The sequence below is a fragment of the Falco punctatus genome (genome assembly GCF_963210335.1).
Source record: "Falco punctatus genome assembly, chromosome: 18".
Lineage (NCBI taxonomy): Eukaryota > Metazoa > Chordata > Aves > Falconiformes > Falconidae > Falco > Falco punctatus.
The window spans coordinates 3,653,165-3,679,343 of record NC_137598.1 but is presented as its reverse complement, the minus strand read 5'-3'; the positions used below and the strand labels follow the sequence as shown (position 1 = coordinate 3,679,343).

The following is a 26,179-nucleotide window of genomic DNA, read 5'->3' as shown; positions in this document are numbered from 1 at the left end:
GGGGGGGCGCAGCCCCGCACCGAGGAGGGCCGGGCCGTGCGCGGCCCCCCGGGACCCCCCGGACAAAGCTGCAGCTGGCGGGGCGGGGGCGGCCCTTTGTGCTGCAAAACGGTGGAGCTGCAATCGGAGGGAGGGGGGGGTTACTACGGACACACACCAGCCCCTGCCCGTGGGAGGGGGGATCCCTCCCAGCTTCCGGGGACACCCTCGGCCGAGGGTCTCTTTGCTGTGCAGACCTCCCCCCAGTACAGCCCCTTGTTGTCCCCCTCCTTCGGTGGAGGAGCCCCGCGGGGGGGCGGGGGGGGGGCAGGGGAGAGCCCCTGGAACAGCCTGGCCTTGCCAGTCCCGTGGGCAGGGGGCTCATGGGACCCCCGGGGGCAGAGGAGAGCCCCCCCGGAACAGCCTGGCCTTGCCAGTCCCGTGGGCAGGGGGCTCCCAGGACCCCCAAGCCCCCAGGACCGGGAGCCGCAGCACACAAGGCACCGGGACGTTTTCACCGATGTTTTATTGGAAACGTTAAATACTGGGGGTCCGGCCCCAGGCAGAGCCGGCGGGGGGGCGCAGGGGGGCCAGGCTCAGGCGTGCTCTTCAGCCAGCTTCTCCGCCTTGGCCACCGCCTCCTCGATGGGCCCCACCATGTAGAAGGCCTGCTCTGGGAGGTGGTCGTACTCGCCTGGGGGGGAGACGCCTTGTCAGTGGGGGGAGCAGGGCGCCCAGCCCTGCCCAGCCCCTCTGGGCCCCCAGCTCCCCCCCCCCCGCCCAGGGGGCCACCTCACCTGCCAGGATCTGCTTGAAGCCCTTGATGGTCTCCTTCAGTGGCACCAGCTTGCCCATGTGGCCGGTGAAGACCTCGGCCACCTGGAAAGGCTGTGACAAGAAGCGCTGGATCTTGCGAGCCCGGGCCACCGTCAGCTTGTCCTCTTCGGAGAGCTCGTCCATGCCCAGGATGGCGATGATGTCCTGCAAGGACTTGTAGTCCTGCGCGGAGAGATGTGGGGTGAGCGGCCAGTGCCAGGCTTCAACCCCCCCTCCCAGCACCCCTGCGGGGGGCTGCCCTGGCCCCCTCACCTGCAGGATCTTCTGCACCCCCCGAGCCACGTCGTAGTGCTCAGGCCCCACGATGTTGGGGTCCATGATGCGGGAGGTGGAGTCCAGGGGGTCCACGGCCGGGTAGATGCCCAGCTCGGCGATGGCACGGGACAGCACCGTGGTGGCGTCCAAGTGGGCGAAGGTGGTGGCTGGGGCAGGGTCGGTCAAGTCGTCAGCTGGCACGTAGATGGCCTGGGGAGGCGGGAGGGGACGGTGGGCCCGAGGTGGGTGCCAGGCAGGAGGGGACGGTGGGCCCGAGGTGGGTGCCAGGGAGGAGGGGACGGTGGGCCCCGATGTGGGTGCCGCGGCTCACCCGGCGCGGCGGGGCTGGCCCTGCCCTCACCTGCACTGAAGTGATGGAGCCCTTGCGCGTGGTGGTGATCCTCTCCTGCATGGTACCCATGTCGGTGGCCAGCGTGGGCTGGTAGCCCACAGCGGAGGGGATTCTCCCCAGCAGGGCTGACACCTGGGAGGGAGCAGGGCCTGTGAGAGGCTGCCCGGGGCCTGGCCACCGCTGCGCTCAGCACCGGGAGCCAGCACGCCAGCAGCCCCGCACCGAGCACAGACCTCGGAGCCAGCCTGGGTGAAGCGGAAGATGTTGTCGATGAAGAGCAGCACGTCCTGACCCTCCTGGTCCCTGAAGTATTCGGCCACCGTCAAGCCTGTCAGAGCCACTCTGGCGCGGGCGCCCGGGGGCTCATTCATCTGTCCATACACCAGGGCGACCTGCGGGCAGGACCCAGGTGTCAGCACCGCACCGCTCTGCCACCCACGCCCCTGGTGCTGCCGGGACCCCACCCAGCCACTCGGGAGACCCAGCCCACCTTAGAAGTGGCATCTTTCAGGTTGATGACCCCAGACTCAATCATCTCATGGTACAAATCGTTGCCTTCACGGGTTCGCTCCCCCACGCCGGCAAACACCGAGTAACCGCCGTGGGCTTTTGCCACGTTGTTGATCAGCTCCATGATCAGCACAGTCTTGCCAACGCCAGCACCTCCAAACAAACCTGGGAGGGAAGAGGAGTTGTGCTCAACACCAAGCTGATCTGGCGGCTCCCAGTGTCTCCCTTCCCCCATTTCCTCCTCAGATCAATAAACGTGGCTTCAGCAAGCTCAGGAGAACGAAAGTCAAGTTGTTACTCATCAGTGAAGGAAACAATTGCTGCAGAGGGACTGGTCCTGAGCCTCCGTGGGGCTGGCAGGGTGCCCCCTCCCCAGACAACCCCCCTTTCCTCTAGGGGCAACGTACCGATCTTGCCGCCCTTGGCGTAGGGAGCCAGCAGGTCCACCACCTTGATCCCTGTCACCAGGATCTCCTGTTCAACGCTCATCTCCACAAACTCGGGGGCTTCAGCGTGGATAGCAGCAAACCTGCAGCAGAACAGAAACGGAGCTGAGCAACTGAACCGAGACCCTCAGTCGGGGTGCTGGCAGGAGGCTGCGCAAGTGCAATCCCTGCTCATGACCCAGGAGAAAGGGAGCGTGGCGGGGACGTGGCACGTCCCTGTTCACACATGTGTCTCCTACTCCAGAACCCGTGCCCCCACCTCCAAGCCCCACGTGATGCTGGCTCCAGGCCCCTGGCATCACTCACTGTTTCGTCGTGATGGGGCCCCTCTCATCGATGGGTTCCCCAATGACGTTCATGATCCTGCCCAGGGTCTCGGGGCCAACGGGGATGCGGATGGGCGCGCCAGAGTCCAGCACCTTCTGTCCCCTCACCAGGCCTTCTGTCCCATCCATTGCGATTGTGCGCACAGTGTTCTCCCCTGCCAAAGCCCAAGGACAGCATCAGAGCAGTGCCCTCAAGCTGACCCTGGGGACAGCTGCTGGTGGCTTCCCCAGATCCTGCCAAAGGAACAGTTTGCTGGGTGGAGGACCAAGAGGAGCAGCAAAATCCAGGAAAAAAATAGCACAGAGCAAAATCGAGCCCAGGCCACGCTCATACTGCAGCCCTGCAGCCCAGAGCCCTCTGGCAGCCATTTTCCTCCTCCTCAGATTGAAATCCATGGCTTCAGCAAGCTCAGGAGAACGAAAGTCAAGACACATCATCACAGGAGGACCCCTCCCACCCTCTGCAGCCCTTCTGCGGCAGATGCTCACCCAGGTGCTGAGCCACCTCCAGCACCAACCGGGTCTCCCTGCCTTGCACCTCAAGGGCGTTGAGGATGGGGGGCAGCCCCTCATCGAACTGCACGTCCACCACTGCACCGATGACGGCCACGATGCGGCCGGTGGTCGAGCCGGCCTTGGCAGCAGCGGCTGGCTGGGCTGCATAGTCCCGTCCTGGGGGGAAGCAGAGTGACGAGTCAAGGTCAGCTGGGGAACGGGCAGCTCCCGGTTCCCGTGTGCGCTGGGGGTGCAGAGCTGGGGGTGCAGAGCTGGGGCTCCCCTGCATGCCCTGGCATGTGCCCAAGACCCCGGCACCCCGCCCCGTGTACCCAGGACCCCCTGCAGCCCTCGATCTGCCCAGGACGCCCTGATTGCCTCTCGGTGCACCCAAGGCCCCTGCACCCTTCTCGGTGCACCCAGGGCCCCCTGACTGGCCCTCTGTGCATCCCAGCCCCCCTGCTGCCCTCGATCTGCCCAAGCCCCCCTGAACACCCCTCGGTGCACCCAGGACGCCCTGAACACCCCTCGGTGCTCCCAGGACCGAGGTGCACCCCCCTGCATCCCCTCTGCGCACCCAAGACCCCTGCACCCTCCCCAGTGCACGCAGGACCCCCGTACACCCCCGATGCGCCCATGGGACGCTGCCCCCCGTCCCCTCGCCCTGACGGCCCGGCCCGGCCCACCGTGCCCCGGTAACGGGCCGGCGCAGGCCCCAAGGTGACCCCACGGCCGCCCCGCACTCACGCGCCCCGGCGGCGGCGGCTGGGCCGGCCCCGCGGCTGAGGAGCAGCGGCAAGAGGTCGCGGCCCGGCCCGGCCCGGCGGCGCAGCAGCGGCCGAACGGCGGCGGCGGCGGCGGCCGAGCAACGACCCGCGAGCCCCAACATGGCGGCGCCGACTGAGCCCCGCGCCCCGCCCGCCCCACACGGCTCCCGAGGGGCGGGGCCGCCGCTGCGTCACGCCCTGCCGCGCGAGCCGATTGGGCGCGGCCCGTATCCGCTCTCCCATTGGCCAAACCTACCTCGTTGCTTGCTCTCCGCCTCCTCGCCGTTGGGTCCTAGCGCTATCCGTCAAGCAGCGCGATGAATTGATTGGCTAAGGTTGGCGGAAAGGGCGGGCACACGCGGAAGGGCACCGGAAGCACCGCCGCACGTGTCCCGCGCTTGTCCTTGGGGCGGGCGCTGTGACCGACAGCCCAGGCCCCGCCACCGGCCAAGCTCAGCCTCGAGGGGCCGCCCGCCCCCCACCGCGGGCCCAGCTCAGTCCCGAGGGGCCGTCCGTCCCCCCCAGCACCGGGCCAACCCGTTCCACCGCGCCCCAACCCCCCACCCCCACCGTAGGGGAGCCCACCCTGGGCACAGCAATGCACAGGGCCCAGGCAGAAGGAGAGCCAGGGAGTCTTCAACAGTTTATTAGAAAGAATGCAGACATTAAAAAAATCCCAGCTGCTCTGAACATAAATTGAGGTTTTTCAGCCCGGTTATGAGGCGCCCACGCGCCCCCACGGTCTGTCACTCGCTTCCATGCCCACAGTGCAAATACGATTTGGTCTAAACGAACAGATTGACAAGCAACAACGTACAGCCACTCGCACCCCGGATTAGGAGATGTAAAGCTTTAGGGTCAAACGGTACCAGGGGACAGGCTCCAGCCACCTGCGCTGGGTGGGGAGCACGTGATGGGATTGAACACCAAAGGAGGAGAATTTTGTTTCCTTTTCAATACAAACTTTAGTGGAACAGACCTGAAGACACCACAGGGGTACTGCGCCTCGCCAGCCAAATTTTGTGAGCCAATGACAACACCCTTGTTTCAGCCAGTTTTGTTCCCGGTACAAACGTACAATTTCAGGCGGCAGAGAGGGGGGTGGGGGGGTGGGGGAAATTGCTCATTTACCACTTGGTGTAAATTCAGGATTCTCCCATTGTAATTACATCTGCTACGAGGCAAGGAGGCTCCGTAAACTTTATTGCAACTGTTCTCTATGGATTGCCTACACCTCAATTGGGTTTTTTTGGAAGTCTGGAAAACGGTTCACACATAACGTTATTGCCTCTCGTGGCTTAAGACCGCCCCGTGCCATAGTACACACCTACCATCGGTGAAGCCATTTAAAATGGACTGAAAATGGGTTAAAAGATGCAGGATCTCCCTTTAGGGCTATCAACTCAGGAATTCTTATCTCGATTATGAAATGTTGTAATGAACTTCTTTCCCCAAACCCTGAAGACAACAGTTTTCCTTACTCCAGATCCGGCATTTCTAGAAAGAAAGAGCAGAGCATTAGCAGGTTTGGGTTGGTTGGTGGTTTTTTTTGTTGTTTTAAAAAAAGAAGCTACCAGGAGCCCCATTATCACAAGGGACACAAGCACAAAGATCCAGCCCTCAATCACGAAGGGCACAGCACCTTCCAAGGCCTCTGACCCCACCCTTGGTTCTTCACAAGGAAGATCCACACGCAGCCACTGCTGCAAGCGCAGAAATCACGCAAGTAGAGCCAGCACCAGGCACTGATGCCCCCCCGCCCAAGCATGTGCCTGCTGCTCTTAAGGCCAAAGCCTCCCCAGGACCACAGCTGGCTGGGAAGGTCAAACTCGTGTTTCATGCTTGTGTGGAAAGGCTTTTGCTAGATTATATAGTGTCACACTGCTCAGGCAGGGCACTGGCATTAGCTCCCAGCTGGGATTCAGTGAGACTAAAAGGACAGAGCATCTCCTGGCTCTGCTCAAGGCTCTCGCTCAGCAAGGAGTGTTCAGCACGCACTTGCACCGTTGCACAGTGCACAGAAAGAAACAAGAACACCGACTTACTTTCATCATCACTGTCTGGTGAGTCCTGGAAAGAAGAAGAAACATTAACTGGAGCAGACTGTGCGTGAAGGCACTCTTCCCTCTGTCACCACTAACACAGCAACTGAGCTGCTGCTTCCAAAGCCCAGCGGCAAGCGTGCGCTCTGCCAGAGCGTATACCCCGAGGAACCCCAGGTTCCACAGGACATGCTTCACTTGGCCTCACCGGCCAGGCCCACTGTAACCAGCGGTCGCTGTGGAAGGGGCAGACACCAAGCTGTCCAGACACTGCAAGCACTGGCAGCACTGCTGCTGGAGGGAAGGAAGACGACTTTCACAAGTGCCATCATTCATCCAGACAAGGTCTGGTGCTATTTAAGCCTTTGACAGCACTGAATGAGTGCAAGTTTGACTTCAGCAAGCAGCAACGAATGTGCAGGGTGCTGAACCAGCCCTGCACGTATTTACTGCAAACAAAGTACTTACATCATCTGCCCCATCTACTTCTGGCAAGTCTACGTCGTCATCTCCGCCCATGTTATTCATCATCTGTTCCAGAGACATAATAGCCACATTACAGGGGTGAAGCCAACCACACTCTCTACATCAACTAGGGGAGCACTGTAAAAATCTAAAAATAACTTAAAATTGTCATAGTCAACAGCTGCCAGGCCTTTGGACAAATCAGCTGCACCTATGTAGGGATTACAAGGTGAGCATCTGAAAAAAATAATCTGAAGTTAATGGCTTGGCAAACCAACTGGTGCAGAAAGTCAGCACTGTTGTCTACCACAGGATGTATGTTCGCTTCCTATTTAATAGCAAACACAAATGGTCAACTTGGCTGCAGCATGGACGGCCCACAGCACTGGTTAAAGCTGGCAACAACTGTGCCTCAGCAAACCGGCAGAGCCTGCACCGGGACCAGCAGCCAGGAATGCGCCAGGAGGAAGAACGTGACTCTTCCTACAGCGGTCTGTCCCTGCTTGCCAAGACACAGCCCAGAAGGGAACCCCAAACTTCCAGGGACTCATCTTCGCATACCTCAGAAAAGCGATCGAAGTTGGACATGTCTTCATCTGAATCATCTTCCCAATCTTTCCAGTTGTTGAAGTCCACACTGAGCCAGTTGAGCTGCACATCAACACAAGAAGTTATTTAAGGACAAGCGAGTAGCAAGCTGTTACTGAGAGAAGGTTAATAAGAAGTACCAATCTGATCAGAAGCAAAGTAAGTGACCCATTAACTGCTACATCATTTAAACATGACCCAAATATTAAACAAAACTAAAACCCAGGGGAGGCAGCAGGCAGTGCTGCCCCGGCCACCACGGAGCCCACACCCACCTTTGCCCTCTCTTTTGTTAACCTCGGCCATGCCTGACCAGATTCTCCTTTTCGTAAACAACACAAGATAGATCTGTCTGTTCTTTTATGCTTTGATTCCTGAAAAAGAGCAAATACGCATCAGTACAATCATCACTAACTTCATCAGGAACTGCTTCTATTACTCCTTTTGTCTTAAGCTAGCAACTTATTCTCGGTCCTGAAAAACACCATCCAGAGATGCTTCCATGGATCTGAGTTTAAGCACATTATTAGTCTGAGAAACGATGTGCCCACAACACCAGAAGCAGCCTGAAGAACGGATGGTATTTTTCAGGATACAGCACTAAGAACAAAGCAAGAGGAGAGTCAAGAGGATACTTACAGTCAAGAGGATACTTACATTTGGATCAATATTATTAAAAAGGTCAATTTCGTTTAAATGTTTAAAGTTATCACTTCCTCCAAGACAACTGTTAAAAGGAAAAAAAAAGTTTGCATTAGCACAAGACACCTTATAAAATAAATAATAGCTCATTAACAGAACTCTATACTTTGTCAAGTTGTTCTGAAAAACCACCTGATCACCATCAGCACAGCCTTTACGTATCTCCCTGTTACCTTTCAGCTTCATTAAGGTCCAAATCACTTACCTGAACGTAAGTTTGGATTTTTCAAAATTTACATTAACATCTTTACTGTCTTCAACGCAAAATTCAATAAAGACATAGTCCCTCCGGTCGTACCACTTCGCAGAAGCGGGCTGCCTGTGAACAGACCATTTAAGAAAAGTTCAAATCAAGTTTTGTACCTTTCATCAAAATACCAGAAAAATATTTTCAAACTCACCCTTCCATGCTACCAGTAAACTTAACACCGGCTTTCCTTGTGTTTCTCCCCAAAAGGCAACTTGAGCAGTTTGATTTTTTTTTTTTATTACAGTTCAGGAAGTTCAACTAAAAGACTCCTTCCTGTTCTTAAAAGCTGCATTATTAGCTTATTATTAATAATCTTTAAAAGGCACTTAAGGCTGAAAAAAGCTTGAATAATAAAGAGATACAACACATTTAGTGCCCAATGCCCCTAAAAAGCTCATGCCAACATTCCTTGGAGAAGCCATCAGAGCCTGTGAGACTACAGTAAGCGCTACAGCACATCAAAATTATGACAAACTTTTCAAGATGAGCTACCACAGATTATGACACAATTTCAGTCACCTCTAACAGCTACACAGGCAGACTTCATGATGCTTTTTATTATCCAGAGTTAAAACCCCAAAGCCATTGAAAATCCCACTTTTTTGGACATTGTTACTATTTAAAAAAATGGATCCTTCCAACAACCTTGCTGTAAGACCTAGCTGAAGTCAGTACAGGTACAGGACTTGTAAAAAAAAATCACTTTTTTTCCTGTTCTGACTTCTTGCTACAACCTTCTACGTACAGACTTTTAACTCCTACGCTCTTGAGGATCTTCCTGGTTTTGCACAAGTATCACAAGCAGCGACAGCCTGTCCAGGGCACCAGAAAACGTGCCAGGGCTCCTGACCGACTGTTGCGTGCTTGCAATTCTATAGCCAGAACTCACCTGCAAAGCTCAAGTGCAGCCATACCCGATCGGCAGGTGAAAGTGACCTGGACCCAGCTCCCCACGCCTGGGACTCCCTCCCCCTGGTTTCAGTTATTCTCCTGGCAACTCAGGCCAAGCCCACAACCAAATGTCTGCATTCCAGGAAAAAGCAAACAGCCACCCAGCGGGAGCTGCTGTTGCTAAGGCACAGAAGACAACGACGGGTGCTTCTCACACTTCAGCTATCTTCCAGAGGTGCAAGACTGAAGCTGGGATTTCACAGTTAACGCCCCTACAGAGAAGACCTCAAAAGACCTACCTGTGAAATGTTCTGGTCACTTACCGTGATGGTTACTGTGACTACACAAAGCTAAACCACACAAGGACACAAAGAAAGCTGATGTTCCGCCCTGTATGTGACTGAGCAGCTTCCCCTTCGCGCACCAAGGAGTGACGTTGGGTCTCAGCATTGCACTCTTCGCATTACAGCACAATAACCTGACAAACTATAATTACCTTTTCAGAATATGTATTAAGGTGACCATTGCCAAGCCTTCAGAATAGATTGTGACTCACCTGATCATCAATCAATTGAATTCTTGGTGTCAAACTGACATATTTAGCAAAATTACTTACCAAGTGCTGCACCACTCCCCAAAGAAACCCCACTCCCCCACCCCAGGGCTGGCTCCTGTCCTGCTCTGTACACCTGCCTGCAGGATGAACTGAACCAGGACCCAGCCCAGAGCCACCAGCACCAGCTTTGAGCTCCATCAGTGCTACCTGTACAAGCACCAGTGCCAGCTCACGGAGAGGCTGGTACAGCAGCAGAAGCAGCCATGACTGCCTCCTCCAGCACTAGCACCTGTTTTAAGTGCAGAAAGCATCTGATCAGAGGCCAGTAACAGAGCATTTAACTTCTGAGAGCACAAAACCTACCTTGTTTCTGAATGCAACCTTTAGTTTCTAGCAAGATACTGTCCCCCCGCGTGAAAACCTAATGCTTTCCCTTGTAGCAGCATTTTTGGGAAATGTTAAGGCATCTCCCTATTCAGGTAAAGCACAGCGATAGCAGAGTAGCAAATTTCTTACTACAGTATTTTTAATTCCTTACTGGACATAGTTTTCCTCTTCTAAAAGGGAATGAAAGACTCTGAGGAAAAAAGGGGATGAGAAACGACCTGCTCTGCTCCCTCTGTGTGCGCCTCTGCATTTGGGAACTGAGCATTAGCCATTTCTCACGCTGCTGGAAGACAAAAATCCCTCTGCGTGGAACTTGGTACATGCTCAAGCACACTGTTATCAGAACAGAAATCTCAGTGTCCCTGCCCACGATGATGCAGGGGCTCCTGCTGAATAGCTTTAACACTTCACAAACATTTTCAATGTCAATGGAGATATCTCCAGCCTCCCCAGGGAGCTGCAGGCATTCCTCAGTTTTGCAGCTTTGGTTTGGCCGTGACCTCGGTATCTTTGCCAAGATCAGGGGTCAGAGGCACCAAAAGCTTGTTCACAGCACTTCCAAAAGTCTCACTGAGCTGTCCTAGAGCTGAAGGAAACTCACATACATCCAAGCTACAGAAGGGAATGAAAGATCAAAGAAAATGCACTAGAACATCATTCATGTTTCTAACGCTAAACGCATGCCGCCTCCCCAGATATTTAGTACTTACCACTCTGAACGTGCCTACTGTAATTAAAGCTAGGATGGGGTTGCCTCTTACCCTTTTTATCTGTTTTTCTAATCTCTCATCCTCCCAAAGGGAGGATGGAAACCTTCCTTTGGCTGTCCGTGAAGCGCTTTAGTCAGGACTTACCATTCAAACCAGTAATGCAGGATACATTGGAACTACTAACCAAAGTTACAGATGAGACGGAAGTCGCAGCTCATTTGCGTTGCCTGCCTACACCAAGATTCCTAGGAGACAACCGCACATGTGGAAGCCAAGGGTAAGGCGTGCACGTGCTCCGAGCGCTTCAGGGGGATGGTTCCCCTACGCCCACAGAAAGTCTTCTGTTTTCTTACAGGCACCAAGAAACACTGCCAGGACTTCTGAGCACAGTCACTTGTTACACAGAAAGCCTCACGTCTCCTCCTTCTTGCTCAAGCAAACTAATCCCAGGGGACCTCAGCCTTATGCCAACAGCGCCAACCTGAGTACAGGCTTTGGTTATGTATCATCCCCATGTCCTAATGGGATTTAGATTTCTCTGAAACAGAGAAGTTAATTTAAACATGCTTTTACCCATGCAGCAATAAACCACAGCAGACTTGGAGCAGCATACAGCCCAGGGAACCATCACTAGTGTTCCACATTCAGCAAGGATTTCTTCTGTCAAATCTACACTTGCTGCCACCTGTGCATTTTAGTGACTTCCTAAACAGACACAGCTGCCATGCATCTCCATCCAACTGCCTCTTCCATCACATTCAGAAGACAATCATGACAACAGCACCACAGAACAGCTTCTAGAAGCTTCACAGCAGAAATTTCCTGCTACTGGGCAATGTGTGGGCTCAGCTTCACCCAAGCAACCTCCCTGCTTCACCTGATCCACAGGGGCTCTGTGGTTGGCTGCCCACAATGCCAAGAGCCACCATTTGGCCACAGGCACCCTGGTCTCCAGCTTAACCACAGGCGCAGAAGCTGCTCCTTGCACACCATACTCACGAGCTGAATCTTCAGTTCTTAATGTTTGTAGCTCGGTGCGATTCAAGAAGTTTCCAAACCTGTCCTTGCGCTTCCTTGTCCACTCTGCAGACTGTGCCTACTGGAAGCCTGTCTTTGTCTCCTGGAAAGCATCCCAACGATACCTACAGTTTGAGAACACTGGAAAAGCTGTCTGCTGAACAAGACTTTTACCCCCAGACAGCAGTAAGAAATCTGTTCTACAGAAGTAGTTTTGCTTTCATTTATATACTCTGGAAAGGCGCCTTTTTTTTAATTAAAAAATTAGTTTCAGACCATAGGCAATTGTAAGTGGGATGCAGTAGCATTGTAGTTTCAAGATGATGCATTCTACAGACATTAAACATGAAAAACTCCCAACTTTTTTAATGTGCTTCTCGCTTTCAGTCACACTAAGATGAAGCAGCCACACATTTCGGAGTTTCAGAAGAGCTGCACTGAAGTAAATGCCTCTCTGGGGACAAGGGGGCAAAAAGCAACAGGTGACATCGGCTTTTCCACCGAGTGGTAATGCTTTCCTCAGCACCTGTGGCAGACCAACCTTTCTGACAAAAGAAAGCTTCAGAAAAATACTACCCCCTCCAGTCACTGAAGCCAAATACGGGGAAATCCAGACTGTCAGTGGGCAACGCTGCCATCAGGTTCAGGGGCAGCGCACCCCTTCCTTAACCGCCTGGTTTTGCTCTGAGAACCCCCACTCCGCGAAGTTTGGCTCCTCTTTCACTTGCACGGCTAGAGAACACTCACGTTGGCTGGAGCTCTGTCACAAGCAGCACACGCTGGTTTTGGGTCACTGAAGCAGCTTCAGTAGAATTACAATGAAGCCAGCTAATTAGGACTCCCCAGCATGGCACGAGCACTGCCTCGGAGCCCGGGTTTCCACTCGGGATATACCGGAGGCCGCACGAGCCACTCTCGGCGAAGGAATCCAGCCGCTCGGCTCCGCTCCCCTCCCGAGCACCCGGGGCTCTGCCCGCTCCCCCGCAGCCGGGAAGCTTCCCGAGCAGGCTCCGGCACCTGCACATGCACCACGGAGGCATCTTTTCACTTTTTTTTCTTAGTGGAGAGCTAAGAGCTTACAGACAGACCAGCATGCCCGGGCAGCACCGCGGATTTATTACTTACCGGGAAATGTTCTCAATTTTAGCTACTACCGCGTGCTGGAGGTCAGCGCTGAGCGACCGCTCCAGCCACGCTCAACACCCCCGTTCCGGGGGGCCCCTACACCGGCCGAGGGCCGGGCCCCGGCGAGCCCGCTCCGCCCCGGACCCATTCATTCCGCACGCCCGGGCCCCGCAGCGCGGGGGCGGCAGATCCGTGCCCCGTTCGCTTTAACCGGGGGCAGACACGGGCCAAACCGGCGCCGCTCCAGCCGCCGGGCCGGAGCGCACAGCGACCGCCGGGCCCACCCCTACGGCGGGCGGACACCGGAGCGGGCCCCACGGAGGGGGGACCCCCCGACCGCGCCGAGCTCCCCCGGGCCGCGGGGACACGCGGGCCGGCCAAGGTCACCACGCGAGCCGGCGGGACCCCACGCCCCGCTCCCCTCCCGCCTCCCGGCGCGGGGCCGCGTCCCCCGGCGGCCCGGGCCCGCTGAGACCGGGCCGGCCTGGGCCGCCCCGCGCGCCCTCGCCTCTCCCCAGCCCCAGGCCTCACATGGCGAATGGCGGCGGCTCCGGCTGGCGCTCCTGGCGGGGGACGGGGAGAGGGGTGGCCAGGCTCCGGGTCCGGCTCTGAGTGGCGGCGGCGGACGGCAGCGGTGGGCGGGCGGGCAGGCAGGCAGGCAGGGCCGTGACTCCGGCGGCGGCGGCGGCGCTGCGGCGGACTCGGGGCTCGGCGCGGCCTCGCTCCCACAATGCCCCGCGCACTCGGCCCTCGACGGCGCCCAGCGCTGGTGACGCAGCAAAATACCCGCCGCGCCGCCTCCCGCCGCTGCCCTGCGCATGCGCGGGCCCCGCGCGCGGCCCCTGGCGCGCCCCGCCGTCCGCCCCGCCCCGCCCCGCCCGCGCGCCCGCTCCCTCCTCCCTTCTAGCAGCTTCTCGCCGCGCAGGCGCAGTGCGGCCCGGCGGCCCGGGGCGGGGCCCGCCGTTGCCGTGGCGACGGGGCAGACCGCCCCCTGCCTTCCCCCGAGGGCTGCCGGGGACGGGGGTCTCCCCTCGGGCCCCCGCTATGGCTGGGGGTCTCCCTGCAGGTTCCCCACCGGTGTTGGGGGTCTCCCCACGGACCCCTGCCCACAGGGCCCTGCCAGGGCCGGGGATCTTTCCAGGGGTCCCCCACCGTGGCTGAGGGTCTCACCATGGGCCCCTGCTAGGAACAGGGGTCTCTCTGCAGGGCTGGGAGTCTCCCCCTGGGTCCCCCATCATGGTCGGGGGTTCTCTACAGGCCCTTGCTAGGACCACGGGTCTCTGTGGGTCCCCACCAGGGCCAGGGGTCTCTCCAGGGCTCCCCCACTGTGGCTGGGGGTCTCCCTGCGGGCCCCTGCCAGGGCTGGCTGTCTCTCCACAGGGCCCTGCTGGGACCAGGGGTCTCTCCATGGGTCCCCACCAGAACTGGGGGTCTCTCCACAGGGCCCTGCTGTGGCTGGGGGTCTCTCCAGGGGTCCCCCACCGTGGCTGAGGGTCTCACCATGGGCCCCTGCTAGGAACAGGGGTCTCTCTGCAGGGCTGGGAGTCTCCCCCTGGGTCCCCCATCATGGTCGGGCATCCTCCACAGGCCCTTGCTAGGACCAGGGGTCTCTGTGGGTCCCCACCAGGGCCAGGGGTCTCTCCTCAGGGCATTTCCAGGCCCCACCTCGCCATGGCTGGGGGTCTCCCTGCGGGCCCCTGCCAGGGCTGGCTGTCTCTCCACAGGGCCCTGCTGGGACCAGGGGCCTCTCCATGGGTCCCCACCAGAATTGGGGGTCTCCCCACAGGGCCCTGCTGTGGCTGGGGGTCTCTCCAGGGGTCCCTCACTGTGGCCAGGGGTCTCTCCATGGGCCCCTGCCAAGAGCAGGGGTCTCTCTGCAGGGCTGGAAGTCTCCCTGCAGGTCCCCCACCATGGCCAAGGGTCTCTCCATAGGCCCCTGCTGGGACCAGGGGTCTCTGCATGGTCAGGAGTCTCTCTGCAGGTCCCCCACGGTGGCTGAGGGTCTCCCCATGGGGCACTGCCAGGGCTGGGGGTCTCTCCGCAGGGCCGGGGGTCTCCCTGTGTGCTCCACCATGGCTGGGGGTCTTTCTGTGTGCCCTCACCATGGCTGGGGGTCTCCCCACCATTGTAAAACACCAGAGCTCTCTTAGATACCCATTTTCTTACGCCAGACAAAGAAATATTTATTACCTAATGAATAAAGAGGGAATAAATTTTGGTAATGTTGCTATTTTCAAGTGCCGTTGGCTAAATTTAGCTACCTACAGGTCTAATAAAGCATCTTAAGAAATACTTTTTTTTTTTTTTTTTTTTTTTTTTTTAGTTTTGAGAACTCACCTGTTCCTAGATTCTTTTCTGTAAGTATTTCTTTTGGATCCTAATACAGGCTTCACAATTCTTGAATTTTATTTCACCCAAGTCAGAACTTTGGGGCTGAAATTATTTAGATGTTGTACTGAAGAATGACAAATGCACGTAACAGATTAAGTTATGGCAGAATATTAGAATGTCGCAAAGCCTACCCTTTTCTTTCAGTTGACAACTTCATTAACAAAATGCATTCTCACTGCCTTTCTGTTACCATTATATTTATCAGGTCAACATCCCATGGGTTCAATGTTTTCCAAGACGGCAGGTCACCTAAGCTAGAGTTTTTCAGAAACAACACGTTGCTGCTCACCCTTTCAACACACCGTAACTCTACTAATGCTACTCATTCCTAGCAGTAACGTCTTAGTCAAACCTGCTCCACAAATTCACTCTTACCTGACAGCCACCATGTTCTTAAAGCACTGAACCCGCAGTTCCTAAAGGCCATTAAAAGTTGTTCTCTTAACGTTTGAAGACCCAGGCTACAACAATGAAAACCTCTTATTTTTTCCTAAGTTGACCTACAGCTTGGTTCTCTGGTTAGCTCGTGGTAGCTGTTCCAAGTACTCAAGTGTATGAAGAAAACCCAAGGCACAGGATTTACAATTTTTCACGATCTAACAGGGCAGACATGAACAACCGGTGCCATCTCGTTCCCCCCCATCGGACACTCCTGCTGGCACATCCTCAGTGATGGGCAGCCGTGGCCACTGCAGGTGCCGAGGTGGCCGTGCTGAGGTGGCCGTGCTGAGGTGGCCATCCTTGGGGAGGTGGCCATGCCAAGGTGGCTGTGCTGAGGTGGCCGTGCCAAGGTGGCCATCCTTGGGGAGGTGGCCGTGCTGAGGTGGCCAATGCTGAGGTGGCCGTGCCGAGATGGCCGTGCTGAGGTGGCTGTGCCGAGGTGGCTGTGCAGAGGTGGCCGTGCTGAGGTGGCCATGCTGAGGTGGCCGTGCCGAGGTGGCCATCCTTGGGGAGGTGGCCATGCCAAGGTGGCCATTGCTGAGGTGGCCATGCCGAGGTGGCCGTGCCAAGGTGGCCATCCTTGCGGAGGTGGCTGTGCCAAGGTGGCCATGCTGAGGTGGCCGTGCTGAGGTGGCTGTGCTGAGGTGGCCATGCCAAGGTGGCCGTGCCGAGGTGGCCGTGCCGAGGTGGCCGTGCTGAGGTGGCTGTGCCGAGGTGGCCATGCCAAGGTGGCCGTGCTGAGCTGGCCGTGCCAAGGTGGCCATCCTTGTGGAGGTGGCTGTGCCGAGGTGGCTGAGGTGGCTGTGCAGAGGTGGCCGTGCTGAGCTGGCCATCCTTGGGGAGGTGGCGTGCTACCTCCCAAAGCCAGAGAAGGAGAGAACGGCCGCCCCAAACAGGCCTTTCAATGGCAGGTCATCTGTCTTTGTGGCCCATCCCAAAGAATCCTTCCTGAAAGGGACAATGCAGAGCAGGGAATCGGGGAAGGTCACTGTCCAGACTGAAGGTGGAGGTGAGCAAAAGGCCTCGGGGTCCCGCAGCCCAGTCCTCGCACAGGGCCCATCACTGGCCTGTCCATGGCTGGACACTGCCCCTGGGCCCATTCCTGGCTGGATACTGTCCCCAGGCCTGTTCCTGGCTGGGTACCATCCCCGGGCCCGTTCCTGGATGGATGCTGCCCCCAGGCCCGTTCCTGGCTGGGCTCCATCCCTGGTCCTGTTCCCTGCTGGACACCATCCCTGGGTCCATTCCTGGTTGGGCCCCATACCCAGGCCTGTTCCTGGCTGGATACTGCCCCCGGGCCCGTTCCTGGCTGGGCCCCATCCCTGGGCCTGTTCCCACCTGGGCCACATCCCCAGGCCCGTTCCCAGCTGGGCTCCGGCCCCAGGCCCATTCCTGGCTTGGCTCCATCCCCTGGCCTGTTCTCCCAGCTGGGCCCTGTCCCCAGGCCTGTTCCCTGCTCAGCCCTGTTCCCGGACCCGTTCCTGGCTGAGCCTCATCCCTGGGCCCATTCCTGGCTGGCCCCATCCCTGGGCCTGTTCCCAGCTGGGCTCTGTCCACACACCCATTTCCAGCTGAGCCCCCTCCCCATGCCCATTCCTGGCCTGGCCCCATCACTGAGCCTGTTCCCAGCTTGGCCCTGTCCCCAGCTGGTCGCCATCCCCGGACCTGTTCCCTGCTCAGCCCTGTCTCCAGGCCCATTCCTGGGTGGGCCTCATCCCTGGGCCTGTTCCCAGCCCCATGGGCCATGGGGCCCTGGCTGCTCCCAGCGAGCCTGTGCCCGGCAGAGCCCTTCTCCAGCCCACCCTGGGGTCATTTTTATCCTCCCCAGCTGCCCCGAGCCGGCAGGTTTGGGCCCACACCCCTGTGCATGGCAGCACGTGCTGCCCGCCGGGCCTTCATCCTGCACTGCTGCAGGGCCTGCGCTGTGCCGCCATACCAGCCCCGAGCCCCCAGCACCGCTGCAGAGGGGGACACTCGTGCTGGGCCTTCCCCAGAGCACGTGTCTTACCAAAAAAAAAAAAAAAAAGGCAGCTTCCCCTGGGAGATGCAGTGATTCACGCCAAAGGCATCCCAGCTCATCACGAGGAGCACAGACCAGGACCAGACTCGGGAGCGAGCAGCAGCATTTGGGAACTGGGAACGCGAAGTGCCCACCTGCCAGCTGAGCAACTGGATAGTGAAACCCTGGGCCAAATCAAAAGCCAATTCCTGCTCCAGCGGGCAGTCAGGGAACAGCACAGGGAATCGAGCACGGTACTAATGAAAACTCAACTCTGCACCGAGCAGATGGGGCCTCTCCAGGCCTCGTTCCTGCCTGCGGCCTCCGAATTCAACCTCTCAGAGCTGGAAGCTGCTCTGAAATCCCATCGCTGCTCCCTGGGCCAGCAGCTTTCCAGTTTCTTAATTAAAACTGTCAAACACCGCTGCACAAGCCTTCCACTCAATCCCCCCCACTCGGGCTTGCCCATGGCCACCCTCCCTTGCAGCCCCTCGCGCTGCTGCCTCCTGGCAGGTGGGAGCTCTGCCCACCTGCATGGGTGGGCTGCAGGGTAATGGAGGGCTCCCAGCTGGCATCGCCGTTATTTCCTCTTGGGCTTCTCGCTCGCTGCCTGTGCTGCCATGTCACTCATCAGCTTTAATGAGCTGTTCCGAAACCCAGCATTTATGGCACAGGGGAGAAAATTCTGCTAAACGGCAGCAAGATGCCCATTTTCGCAGCTCCAGCCTCTGCATTTCGTGAGACTCAGGGCCGTGGGAGGGTAGACGTCAGCTCACTCCCCTGCGAGTGGGGGGGAAGATTCCCTCTGCCTGCAAAGAGCGGCTTTCTGGATGAGCAGAGACTTCCCGAGCGCAGTGCCTTCCACTGCTCAGCCCTGCTGTGCTGCCCCATCCAGCAAAGCAGCAGGTTGCAACAGCGGACCCGAAGCTGGACGAGCCTCAGCCTCCCTTCGGCTCAGGCTGGAAGGTGTGCGATGCCCCAGTCCATCCCCACCCCACAGCTGCGGGGAAGTAAGAAGCTTGTGGTCACCAAAGGAACGTCGGGGGGGATGAAGGTGACACCCTGCAGCAGGCTCCTCGCCTCCCATCTGGGACCTCCCGCTGTCTATGGAAGGAGACGGCCTGGGCTGGACCCAGTGTCCCAGGCATGGTGGTGACACTGGGGCTCATGGCCAGCCGACCTCCAGGACAGGAAGGAAATGAGGGAACGGGCAGGTGTTCTTCCGCTGCAGCGGGACGGGACAGGGTATCGGTGCTGAGATCTTCCCGGGAGGAAGGCTCCACCCTGGGACCTTGGCTACCAGGGAGGGGAAGGTAGCAAAGCCAACATGGAGCAGAAAGTGTTTCACCAACAATAAGCCACAACTTTTATTAATTGATAGAAATAGTACAAATTTTAAATTTAGTTGCATTTTACTTTTCTCTGAAACACCAAAAAACACTCCTCCCTCTGGCAGCTACATCGTCAACTCCTGCAGAGAGAGAAAGGCACGTTAGGAGCCAGCCTTGCCGGCAGCACGGAGCCCCACAGCCCGGCCCCTGACACGCAGAGGAATCCGGCACCACGGCTGCAGGCGGGAGGCACATCCCGTCCCTCAGCTCATGCCCTACGTGCGGCAGCAGCCACATGGGAACTACGTGCTGCACATCTCCCCCCAGGGACATCCCACCGGGAATGGTTCTCCCTCCTCCCCGGGCGCCAGGCCCACCCGGCCAGGCACTCACCATTATAGCGTTTACAATATCGTTACTGTTGTTCTTCAGGGCACGGACTGCCTTTGCTCGGGACACGTTCGCCTGTGACATCACCAGCTCGATGTCTTTCACCTCGACGCCAGTTTCGTCAACCTAAAGGAGACAGAGCCCAGGGTTCACGCCAGCCCAACCACGGTTTGTTCCGTGCCTGGCAGAGGGAAATGGGATTGTCTGGACTGGGGCAGCTCCTGCTCAGGCCACGCAGACAGAAGCTGGGAGGCAAGGCCGGGTACTGCCCAGGCCTGGGGACAGTCCCCTGGCAGTGCCTGGGACCAGATCCCCCCAGGGAAGGACCCTGTGCTCTCCTTTTCCCATCATGGTGAAGACACGGATGGAGGGAAGAAAACCATGGGTCTTAACACAAACTCTGGAGGCTTTGCAGCCGGCTCAGCCCCACAGTGAAGTGCCCAGCCCTGCAGAACCAGGCTGGGGAAGGCGTACCTCCTCTTCCTCGCTCTCCTCCTGCACGGTGGGAGTCTGTGTGTTTTCTTGGATGTTTGAAACAGTTTCTCCTTGCACTTTGAACTTTTCGGCAGCTGCCAGCTGGGCTTGCTGGGACAGGTCTTCGATCTGGAGGAGGAAAAGGTGTAAGTGAGGCTGGCCTCGTGCAGAGCAGGATGCCAGCATGCAGGCTCGGCGCGCCGCAGCTGTGCTCCCCACCCTGCAGCAGTGCCAGCACATCAAACAGCTCTGCCGAACAACGCAGCTGGGAAGCTGGCCCTCAACGCCCACCCCGGGTCTGCCCACATCCCTCTGGAGTGGCACAGAGCAGCTGCTGCAAGCACGGATTAACACAGCTGCCAGACACTCTGCAGTCAGCTCACCTTCGCTTCACCGAAGACTATGTAGGTGTCTGATGCTGGGCTCTTGTACACGTCTGGCTTTGTGATGACGAAGAGGATGTTCTTAGATTTCCGGATGGTGACTCTGGTTACTCCTGTCACCTGGCGAAGGCCCAGTTTAGACATTGCCTGAAAAACATGAGAGAAAAGTAAGCGAGGGAAAGAAGTTACTGAGACAGCCCAGCCTGTGAAAAGATGCATCCACTCATCTGCTCTCCAGAGACCCGGGTCCAACGATCGGTGTGCTCTTGCAAATGAAAATGTGCATTTTACTGCTGTGGAGGAGAAGCAATCCCAGGCTTTTAGCCTGACAATGCAGTGGGAGCCCGGGAGGGAACTCTCCCAGGACTGGCAGGATCTGTAGCACAGCCCTGAGCCCCTCCAGACACAAGGGATTTTGCCCACAGATGGGATGTCCCCCTGCCCGGGGGCCTGACGAGGACAGAAAGTCATACAAAGCTCTCGGCTCCCCAACGCCCAGCTGCTACTGTACGGGGCGGGAGGGCAGGAGCAGCAGGTGGGGCAAAGGCCCCAGCACTCGAGGATACCGTGCCAGACCCTGAGGCAAACCCCAGCCACCCACGGGCAGGCTGTTCACCGTGTACAGGTTTGGTCCAGCCACCACCCCACCTCACCTTCCGTGCTTTCTTTTCACTCCGGCTCTGTTTTGCTTTGCTGACAGGTTCTTCATCTATTTCAGCTGCTGCTGCAAGCTACAAGAATAGAAAACAAGAGGAACCCGTGACAACCCTGAGGTGGCGATGGACAGCACCAGCAGGGATCCTGCTCTGCTGCTGCTGGGTGCAGGGACGTGGCCAGCGTGTGCCGCCCGCCCTACCTGTGCCTGCTGCGTCGTGGCCTGTGTAGAGTCTTGCTCTTCGAGCTCTGGTACGGATTCATCACTGTCAGACTCTGTTCCAGACCCTACAGAAACAAACACACGTGTCTCTTTCCAGCTCAGGTAGGTCCAGGGGACACAGCAAGATCAAAGAACCGCACTGCTCCAGTGCAGCCCTTGTTGCTGGGGGTTCTGAGTGCTGACACCATTTCCAGCCCGCACGGTCAAGCAGGATCAGGTGGAAGGAGTGCTCTCTGCAACCCCAAACGCCATCAGCAGCAGGGAGCACAAAAGCCTGTTCTGAGCACGCTCACCATGGTGGAAGGGCTGCCAGAGCACCGCAGATGCCTGGACACTGCCTCCGGAATGCTGAGGCCCCAGGAGACAGCCCCAGCCGCTCCCCCCAGTTTGAGGCACCGTGGTGGCCGGCGTGGCAGCACGGCTGGAGGAGGAGCACAGGGCAGCGCTCCTCAGGCCTGGCACTGACTGGGACTCCCTCGGTTTCCCTCTGTTCAGGCAGTGGTGAAGCTGGAGTTGCAGGAGCTCAGACACACAACATGGAACTGAGACTCGAATCCCCGAGTCCTTGGGGCTTCTGCACCTTTCCGTGACTTTGCTACACGAGGCGATTTGCAATTACCTCGAAAATCCCCACCAGGGAACAGCATCTTTGGACGCTCAGGTTGGCCTCTGTGCCAGGTCCTGAACGCTGCTGGAGCCGGGGAGGCTCAGAGGGCTGCCAGCTCCTGTGCCACTGCCGCAGTGCCACCATTAGCTTGTGAACCATCATACAGCCGTGTCCGACCGCGCAGGAGTGAACAAAGCACAGCTGGGTGTCTCCAGCCTTAGAGGAGGCCAGAGGGTGACCACGATGTCCTCTCATGCAGCTGTTACCTGAATTCAGTCCTGTTTCCTTCTCTGGAAAGGGCCTCTGTGCCCACGGCCGTGCAGAGCACGCAGGAGCCCCCGACAAAGCTCTCTGCAGACTGTCGGTGCGTGCCTGGGGGCCCCCAACAGTTCAGCCAGGCGAAGGACTTTCCCCAGTGTGTGGGGACAGGCCCATTTTGGCACTGGCAGTGCCCGTAGCTCCCCTTTGCTAGCAGACAGACACAGGGAACACCACGGTGGATGGCAGACAGCCCCCCCCCGGGGTACAGGCACGTGGCAGCTCTTCCCAGAGCCTCCGTGTGAAGCCAGCTCAGGCAACAATCGCAGCACCCATGCCTCAAACCACACCGTGCTCCATGCCTGAAAACACGCATTAGTGACACTGACTCGCTGGCACTGGACCATGCTGAGCCCTGACCTGCCCGATCCCGCGGCCACGGGGCATCTCCCTTCCCCATTCCCCGGCTCACCGGCTGCTCGGGCAGGTTCAGCCCGGTCTGGCACGGTTCAGGCCTGCCTCCACCGCGGCACTTCCACAGACTATTCGTCTAGAGCAACACGCCAAGCGCCCCATCTACGGGTTAGTATCTGGTGGGCAGCCAGTGACACTCCATGCACACGGCAAACCGAGGTGGCAAATACCCTTGTCATTCCTCAGGACAGGCTGCTTAGCCGGAGGAGCAGGGGCCTCAGCGGGGGCCACGGCTGCTCGGGGAGAGAAGTCCACCAGGATGGGCTGCACCGGCAGCTTGGCAGCGGGCAGCTCGGGGGGGATCAGAGGCGGCAGGTCATCATCATCGACGGCAGAGCTGACAGGGGCTGGGGCCTTCGAGGGGGGCTTGGATGGGGGTGGGCGGGGGGATGGCTTGGCGACTTTCCCAGGAGGGGTCTGCTTCTTTGCAGGGGGAGCGCGCGGCGCAGAAGAGGCAGGCGAGGGGAGGTTACCTGCCGGGGCAGAGCCAGGAGGGCTGCCCTCTGGCTTCTGGGGGGCACCAGCAAGCCCTGGGGCTGGGGCAGCCGTGCCTGGAGTGGGAGCTGGCGTGCTGGGTGCCAGGGCTGCTGGGGGGGCAGCTGGAGCTGGTGGGGCTGCAGGAGATGATGGGGCTGCAGCAGGGCGCTTGGGAGGCGCTTTGGCTGCAGCTGGGGCTGGTGGAGCCGCTGGCACTGGAGCAGCAGGGGCAGAGGGAGCATGTGGAGCAGGGCCAGGGCTGCTCTTCAGAGGCTTTTTAGCTGCAGGGGGAGCAGCTGGAGCGGGTGGAGATGCAGGAGCTGGTGTGGCAGGGGCTGAGGGAGCAGCAACAGGGCCCTTGGAAGCCGCTTTGGCTGTGGAGGGCACAGCTGGAGCTGGTGGAGATGCAGGAGCTGGTGTGGCTGGGGCTGATGGAGCTGCAACAGGGCTCTTGGGAGCTGCTTTGGCTGCAGGAGGAGCAGCTGGAGATGCAGGAGCTGGTGTGGCAGGGGCAGAGGGAGCAGCAACAGGGCTCTTGGGAGCTGCTTTGGCTGCAGGAGGAGCAGCTGGAGATGCAGGAGCTGGTGTGGCAGGGGCCGAGGGAGCAGCAACAGGGCTCTTGGGAGCCACACCAGAGCTCTTGGGAGGCTTTTTGGCTGCAGGGGGGGCACCTGGAGCTGGTGGAGATGCAGGAGCTGGTGTGGCAGGGGCCGAGGGAGCAGCAACAGGGCCCTTGGGAGCCGCTTTGGCTGTGGAGGGCACAGCTGGAGCTGGTGGAGATGCAGGAGCTGGTGTGGCTGGGGCTGATGGAGCTGCAACAGGGCTCTTGGGAGCTGCTTTGGCTGCAGGAGCAGCTGGTGGAGATGCAGGAGCTGAGGGAGCAGCAACAGGGCTCTTGGGAGCCGCTTTGGCTGCAGGAGCAGCTGGTGGAGATGCAGGAGCTGAGGGAGCAGCAACAGGGCTCTTGGGAGCCACTTTGGCTGCAGGAGCAGCTGGTGGAGATGCAGGAGCCGGTGTGGCAGGGGCCGAGGGAGCAGCAACAGGGCTCTTGGGAGCTGCTTTGGCTGCAGGAGGAGCAGCTGGAGCTGGTGGAGATGCAGGAGCTGGTGTGGCAGGGGCAGAGGGAGCAGCAACAGGGCTCTTGGGAGCTGCTTTGGCTGCAGGAGGAGCAGCTGGAGCTGGTGGAGATGCAGGAGCTGGTGTGGCAGGGGCCAAAGGAGCAGCAACAGGGCTCTTGGGAGCTGCTTTGGCTGCGGGAGGGGTGGCAGGAGCTGCTGGGGCTGCCGCTGCTGTGGTGACAGGTGGGGAGCTGGCAGGGACAGAAGGAGCAGAAGGGGCAGTGACCGGGCTCAGAGAAGCCACTTTGACTGCAGGAGGAATGGATGGAGCTTCCACCACCGGTGTGACAGGCGGGGAGCTGGCAGAGGGGGCAGATGCGGTGGGAGGTGACCTTGCTGCAGGAGGGGCAGCTGAAGTTGGCACAGCAGGGACAGAAGGCGTAGATGGGGAAGCAACCAGGCTCACGGGAGCCACTTTGGCTGCAGGAGGGGGGGATGGAGCTGCCACCACCGGTGTGACAGGCGGGGAGCTGGCAGAGGGGTCAGATGTGGCAGTGACAGGGCTCACAGGTGGCAATTTGGCCGCAGGAGGGGCAGCCGGAGCTGGTGGAGCTGGTGTGGCAGGGGCAGAAGAAGCTGACAGGGCAGTGACTGGGCTCACGGGAGCCACTCTGGTTGCAGGAGGGGTGGCCGGAGCTGCCATCGCTGGTGTGACAGGTGGGGAGCTGGAAGGGGCTGAGGGGGCAGCAGGCACAGGAGCTACCAGTGGGGAGACAGGACTCACTGGAGCTGCTTTAGCCAAAGCAGCCATGGCTGCTGCCACTGGTGGCCCTGGGGGAGATGTGGCAGCTCCCAGAGAGGGTTTTGACAGGGCAGGAGCGATGGGAACGGCCACAGCGGCAGGCGCTGCCTGAGGTTCCGGGCTCTCAGGAGGTGTCCTGGCCATGGAGGGAGGGACCGGGTCTCCCAGAGCTGCAGGGGCAGCAGCCGGGGCCACTGGGACAGGGTCCACAGGACAGGTCTGGGCAAGAGAAGGAGCAACTGGAACCAGTGGAGAGACTGGAGCACCAGGGGTCAGGCCCTGTGGGGCAACAGCATTACTCCCAGGAGACATCACAGCTGGCACAAGAGGGCCAGCGGGTGACAACGGGGCCAGGGCCACGGGGGCAGCCAGGAAGCCAGGAGGAGAGATGGCACCGGTCAGGGCTTGGCACTGGGGAGGAGCTGGGGGGGGCAGGGGAGAGCTGGGGGCTGGGGCTCGGGGAGAGGCCGAGGCAGAAGCCAGCAGGGTGGAGGCAGGGCTGCCAGGAGACACTGGTACTGCTGGGGCAGCCAAGACAGGGCACGGAGGGGCTGCCGTGGGAAGAGGGGGAGAGCCCGGGCTCTGGGGACAAGCTGCAGCCTCGGGAGGCACGGCAGGAGCAGGCAGGAAAGTGGGGGACGCTGGTGGGGGAGATGGTGTCAGGGGAAGGGAAGGGGGCAGGAGGAGAGCAGCCGGGGCTGCCCCGGGGGCCAGGGAAGCGGCGGGGGCTGCGGAGGCTGCTGTGGGGGCAGGGAGAGGGGCCTGGGCTGCAGCTCCCGTGGGGCTCGCGGGGACGGCAGCTTTCACGGGAGAAGTGAGAGCTGTGGGGGGAGAGCCAGGGCTCATGGCAGGGGCGAGGGGGGCCACCGTCACTGCGGCAGGAGCAGCAGCCAGAGCAGGCAACACTGGGGCTGGGAGTCCCGGAGACACTGGGCTAACTGGGGCAGGCCCTGGAGATCCTGGGGCTGCAAAACCCATCGGGGACTGCGGAGCTGGAGGAGGGGAGGTGGTAACTGGGACCTGCAGAGCTGGGGCAGGGAGCTGGGGGGGAAGAGAAAACACGGGGATCGCTGCTGCTGGGACCACAGGGGGGGAAACGGGGGCCGGGGGCCCAGCAGGGACAGGCAGAGTCGCGGCAGGGCTGGGCGGCTCCGCTGGGAGAGCCTGGCCAGCGGGGCCCGGAGATGGAGTCAGAGGTGGGGAATGAGCAGCATGAAGAACAGCTAAAGGAGAGAAACAGAGTGAACCCGTGAGAGCAGGGAGAGAGGGAGGGGAGGCCAGCAGAAGGCAGCGTGCCCAGCACAGCCGGCCCCGTCCTGGCCCTGGCCTTCCCCAGCCTTCGTGCCTGGCCTCTAGGGCAGCAGAGGAACGTCTGCCCGACCCACCAACCCAGCGCAGACCGGGGCGTTCATCCACTTCTAGAAACCGGCACCGATTCTAGAGAGCGCCGTGCCAGCATAATCCAGCTGGTGGGCACAAGTGACAAATGAAAAAAACCCGCTGCTGGGATCAGCACG

At 59.2% G+C, this 26,179-nt stretch overlaps 3 protein-coding genes across 11 annotated transcripts in view; all 3 read right to left on the bottom strand.

Moving 5' to 3' along the window:
* Nucleotides 1–486: 486 nt before the first annotated feature.
* Nucleotides 487–4,121, bottom strand: ATP5F1B (ATP synthase F1 subunit beta). The gene is made up of 10 exons (XM_080368346.1): nt 3,948–4,121; nt 3,195–3,377; nt 2,686–2,860; nt 2,341–2,462; nt 1,914–2,098; nt 1,657–1,815; nt 1,433–1,555; nt 1,069–1,281; nt 777–978; nt 487–673 (listed from the first exon to the last, which is right to left on the bottom strand). The coding sequence occupies exons 1-10, from the start codon at nt 4,087–4,089 to the stop codon at nt 576–578; spliced, it is 1,602 nt and encodes a 533-aa protein (XP_080224472.1). The 5' UTR covers nt 4,090–4,121; the 3' UTR covers nt 487–575.
* Nucleotides 4,122–4,597: 476 nt separating this feature from the next.
* Nucleotides 4,598–14,661, bottom strand: PTGES3 (prostaglandin E synthase 3; the record flags this gene model as incomplete). The annotated part of the gene is made up of 9 exons (XM_080368216.1): nt 4,598–5,464; nt 6,013–6,037; nt 6,478–6,540; nt 7,036–7,125; nt 7,338–7,436; nt 7,720–7,789; nt 7,970–8,083; nt 13,232–13,865; nt 14,610–14,661. The coding sequence occupies 9 exons, from the start codon at nt 14,659–14,661 to the stop codon at nt 5,445–5,447; spliced, it is 1,167 nt and encodes a 388-aa protein (XP_080224342.1). The 3' UTR covers nt 4,598–5,444.
* A 4,210-nt stretch (nt 14,662–18,871) lies between these two features.
* Nucleotides 18,872–26,179, bottom strand: part of NACA (nascent polypeptide associated complex subunit alpha) — a 47,502-nt gene continuing 40,194 nt past the window's right edge. For 2 of the 9 annotated variants that reach the window (XM_080368331.1, XM_080368330.1), the window contains exons 3-8: nt 20,966–21,051; nt 20,763–20,840; nt 20,110–20,256; nt 19,727–19,855; nt 19,256–19,378; nt 18,872–19,002 (exon numbers count right to left, since the gene is read on the bottom strand). In XM_080368331.1, the coding sequence (XP_080224457.1) occupies nt 18,988–19,002; nt 19,256–19,378; nt 19,727–19,855; nt 20,110–20,256; nt 20,763–20,840; nt 20,966–21,051 (578 nt within the window). In that variant the 3' untranslated portion in view covers nt 18,872–18,987. Of the gene's footprint in view, nt 19,003–19,255; nt 19,379–19,726; nt 19,856–20,109; nt 20,257–20,762; nt 20,841–20,965; nt 21,052–22,495; nt 25,992–26,179 lie in introns of those variants that run through there. The other 7 variants (XM_080368329.1, XM_080368324.1, XM_080368325.1 and 4 more) reach the window with 7 other exon arrangements.

Bases quoted from the DNA above. Each gene is read 5' to 3' on its own strand.
- ATP5F1B (XM_080368346.1), bottom strand. From the start codon at position 4,089: ATGTTGGGGCTCGCGGGTCGTTGCTCGGCCGCCGCCGCCGCCGCCGTT. The intron at 2,463-2,685 runs GTGAGTGATGCC...GTTCTGCTGCAG, and splicing joins GGCCCCATCACGACGAAACA to GTTTGCTGCTATCCACGCTG. The intron at 674-776 runs GTGAGGTGGCCC...TCTCCCCCCCAG, and splicing joins CTTCAAGCAGATCCTGGCAG to GCGAGTACGACCACCTCCCA.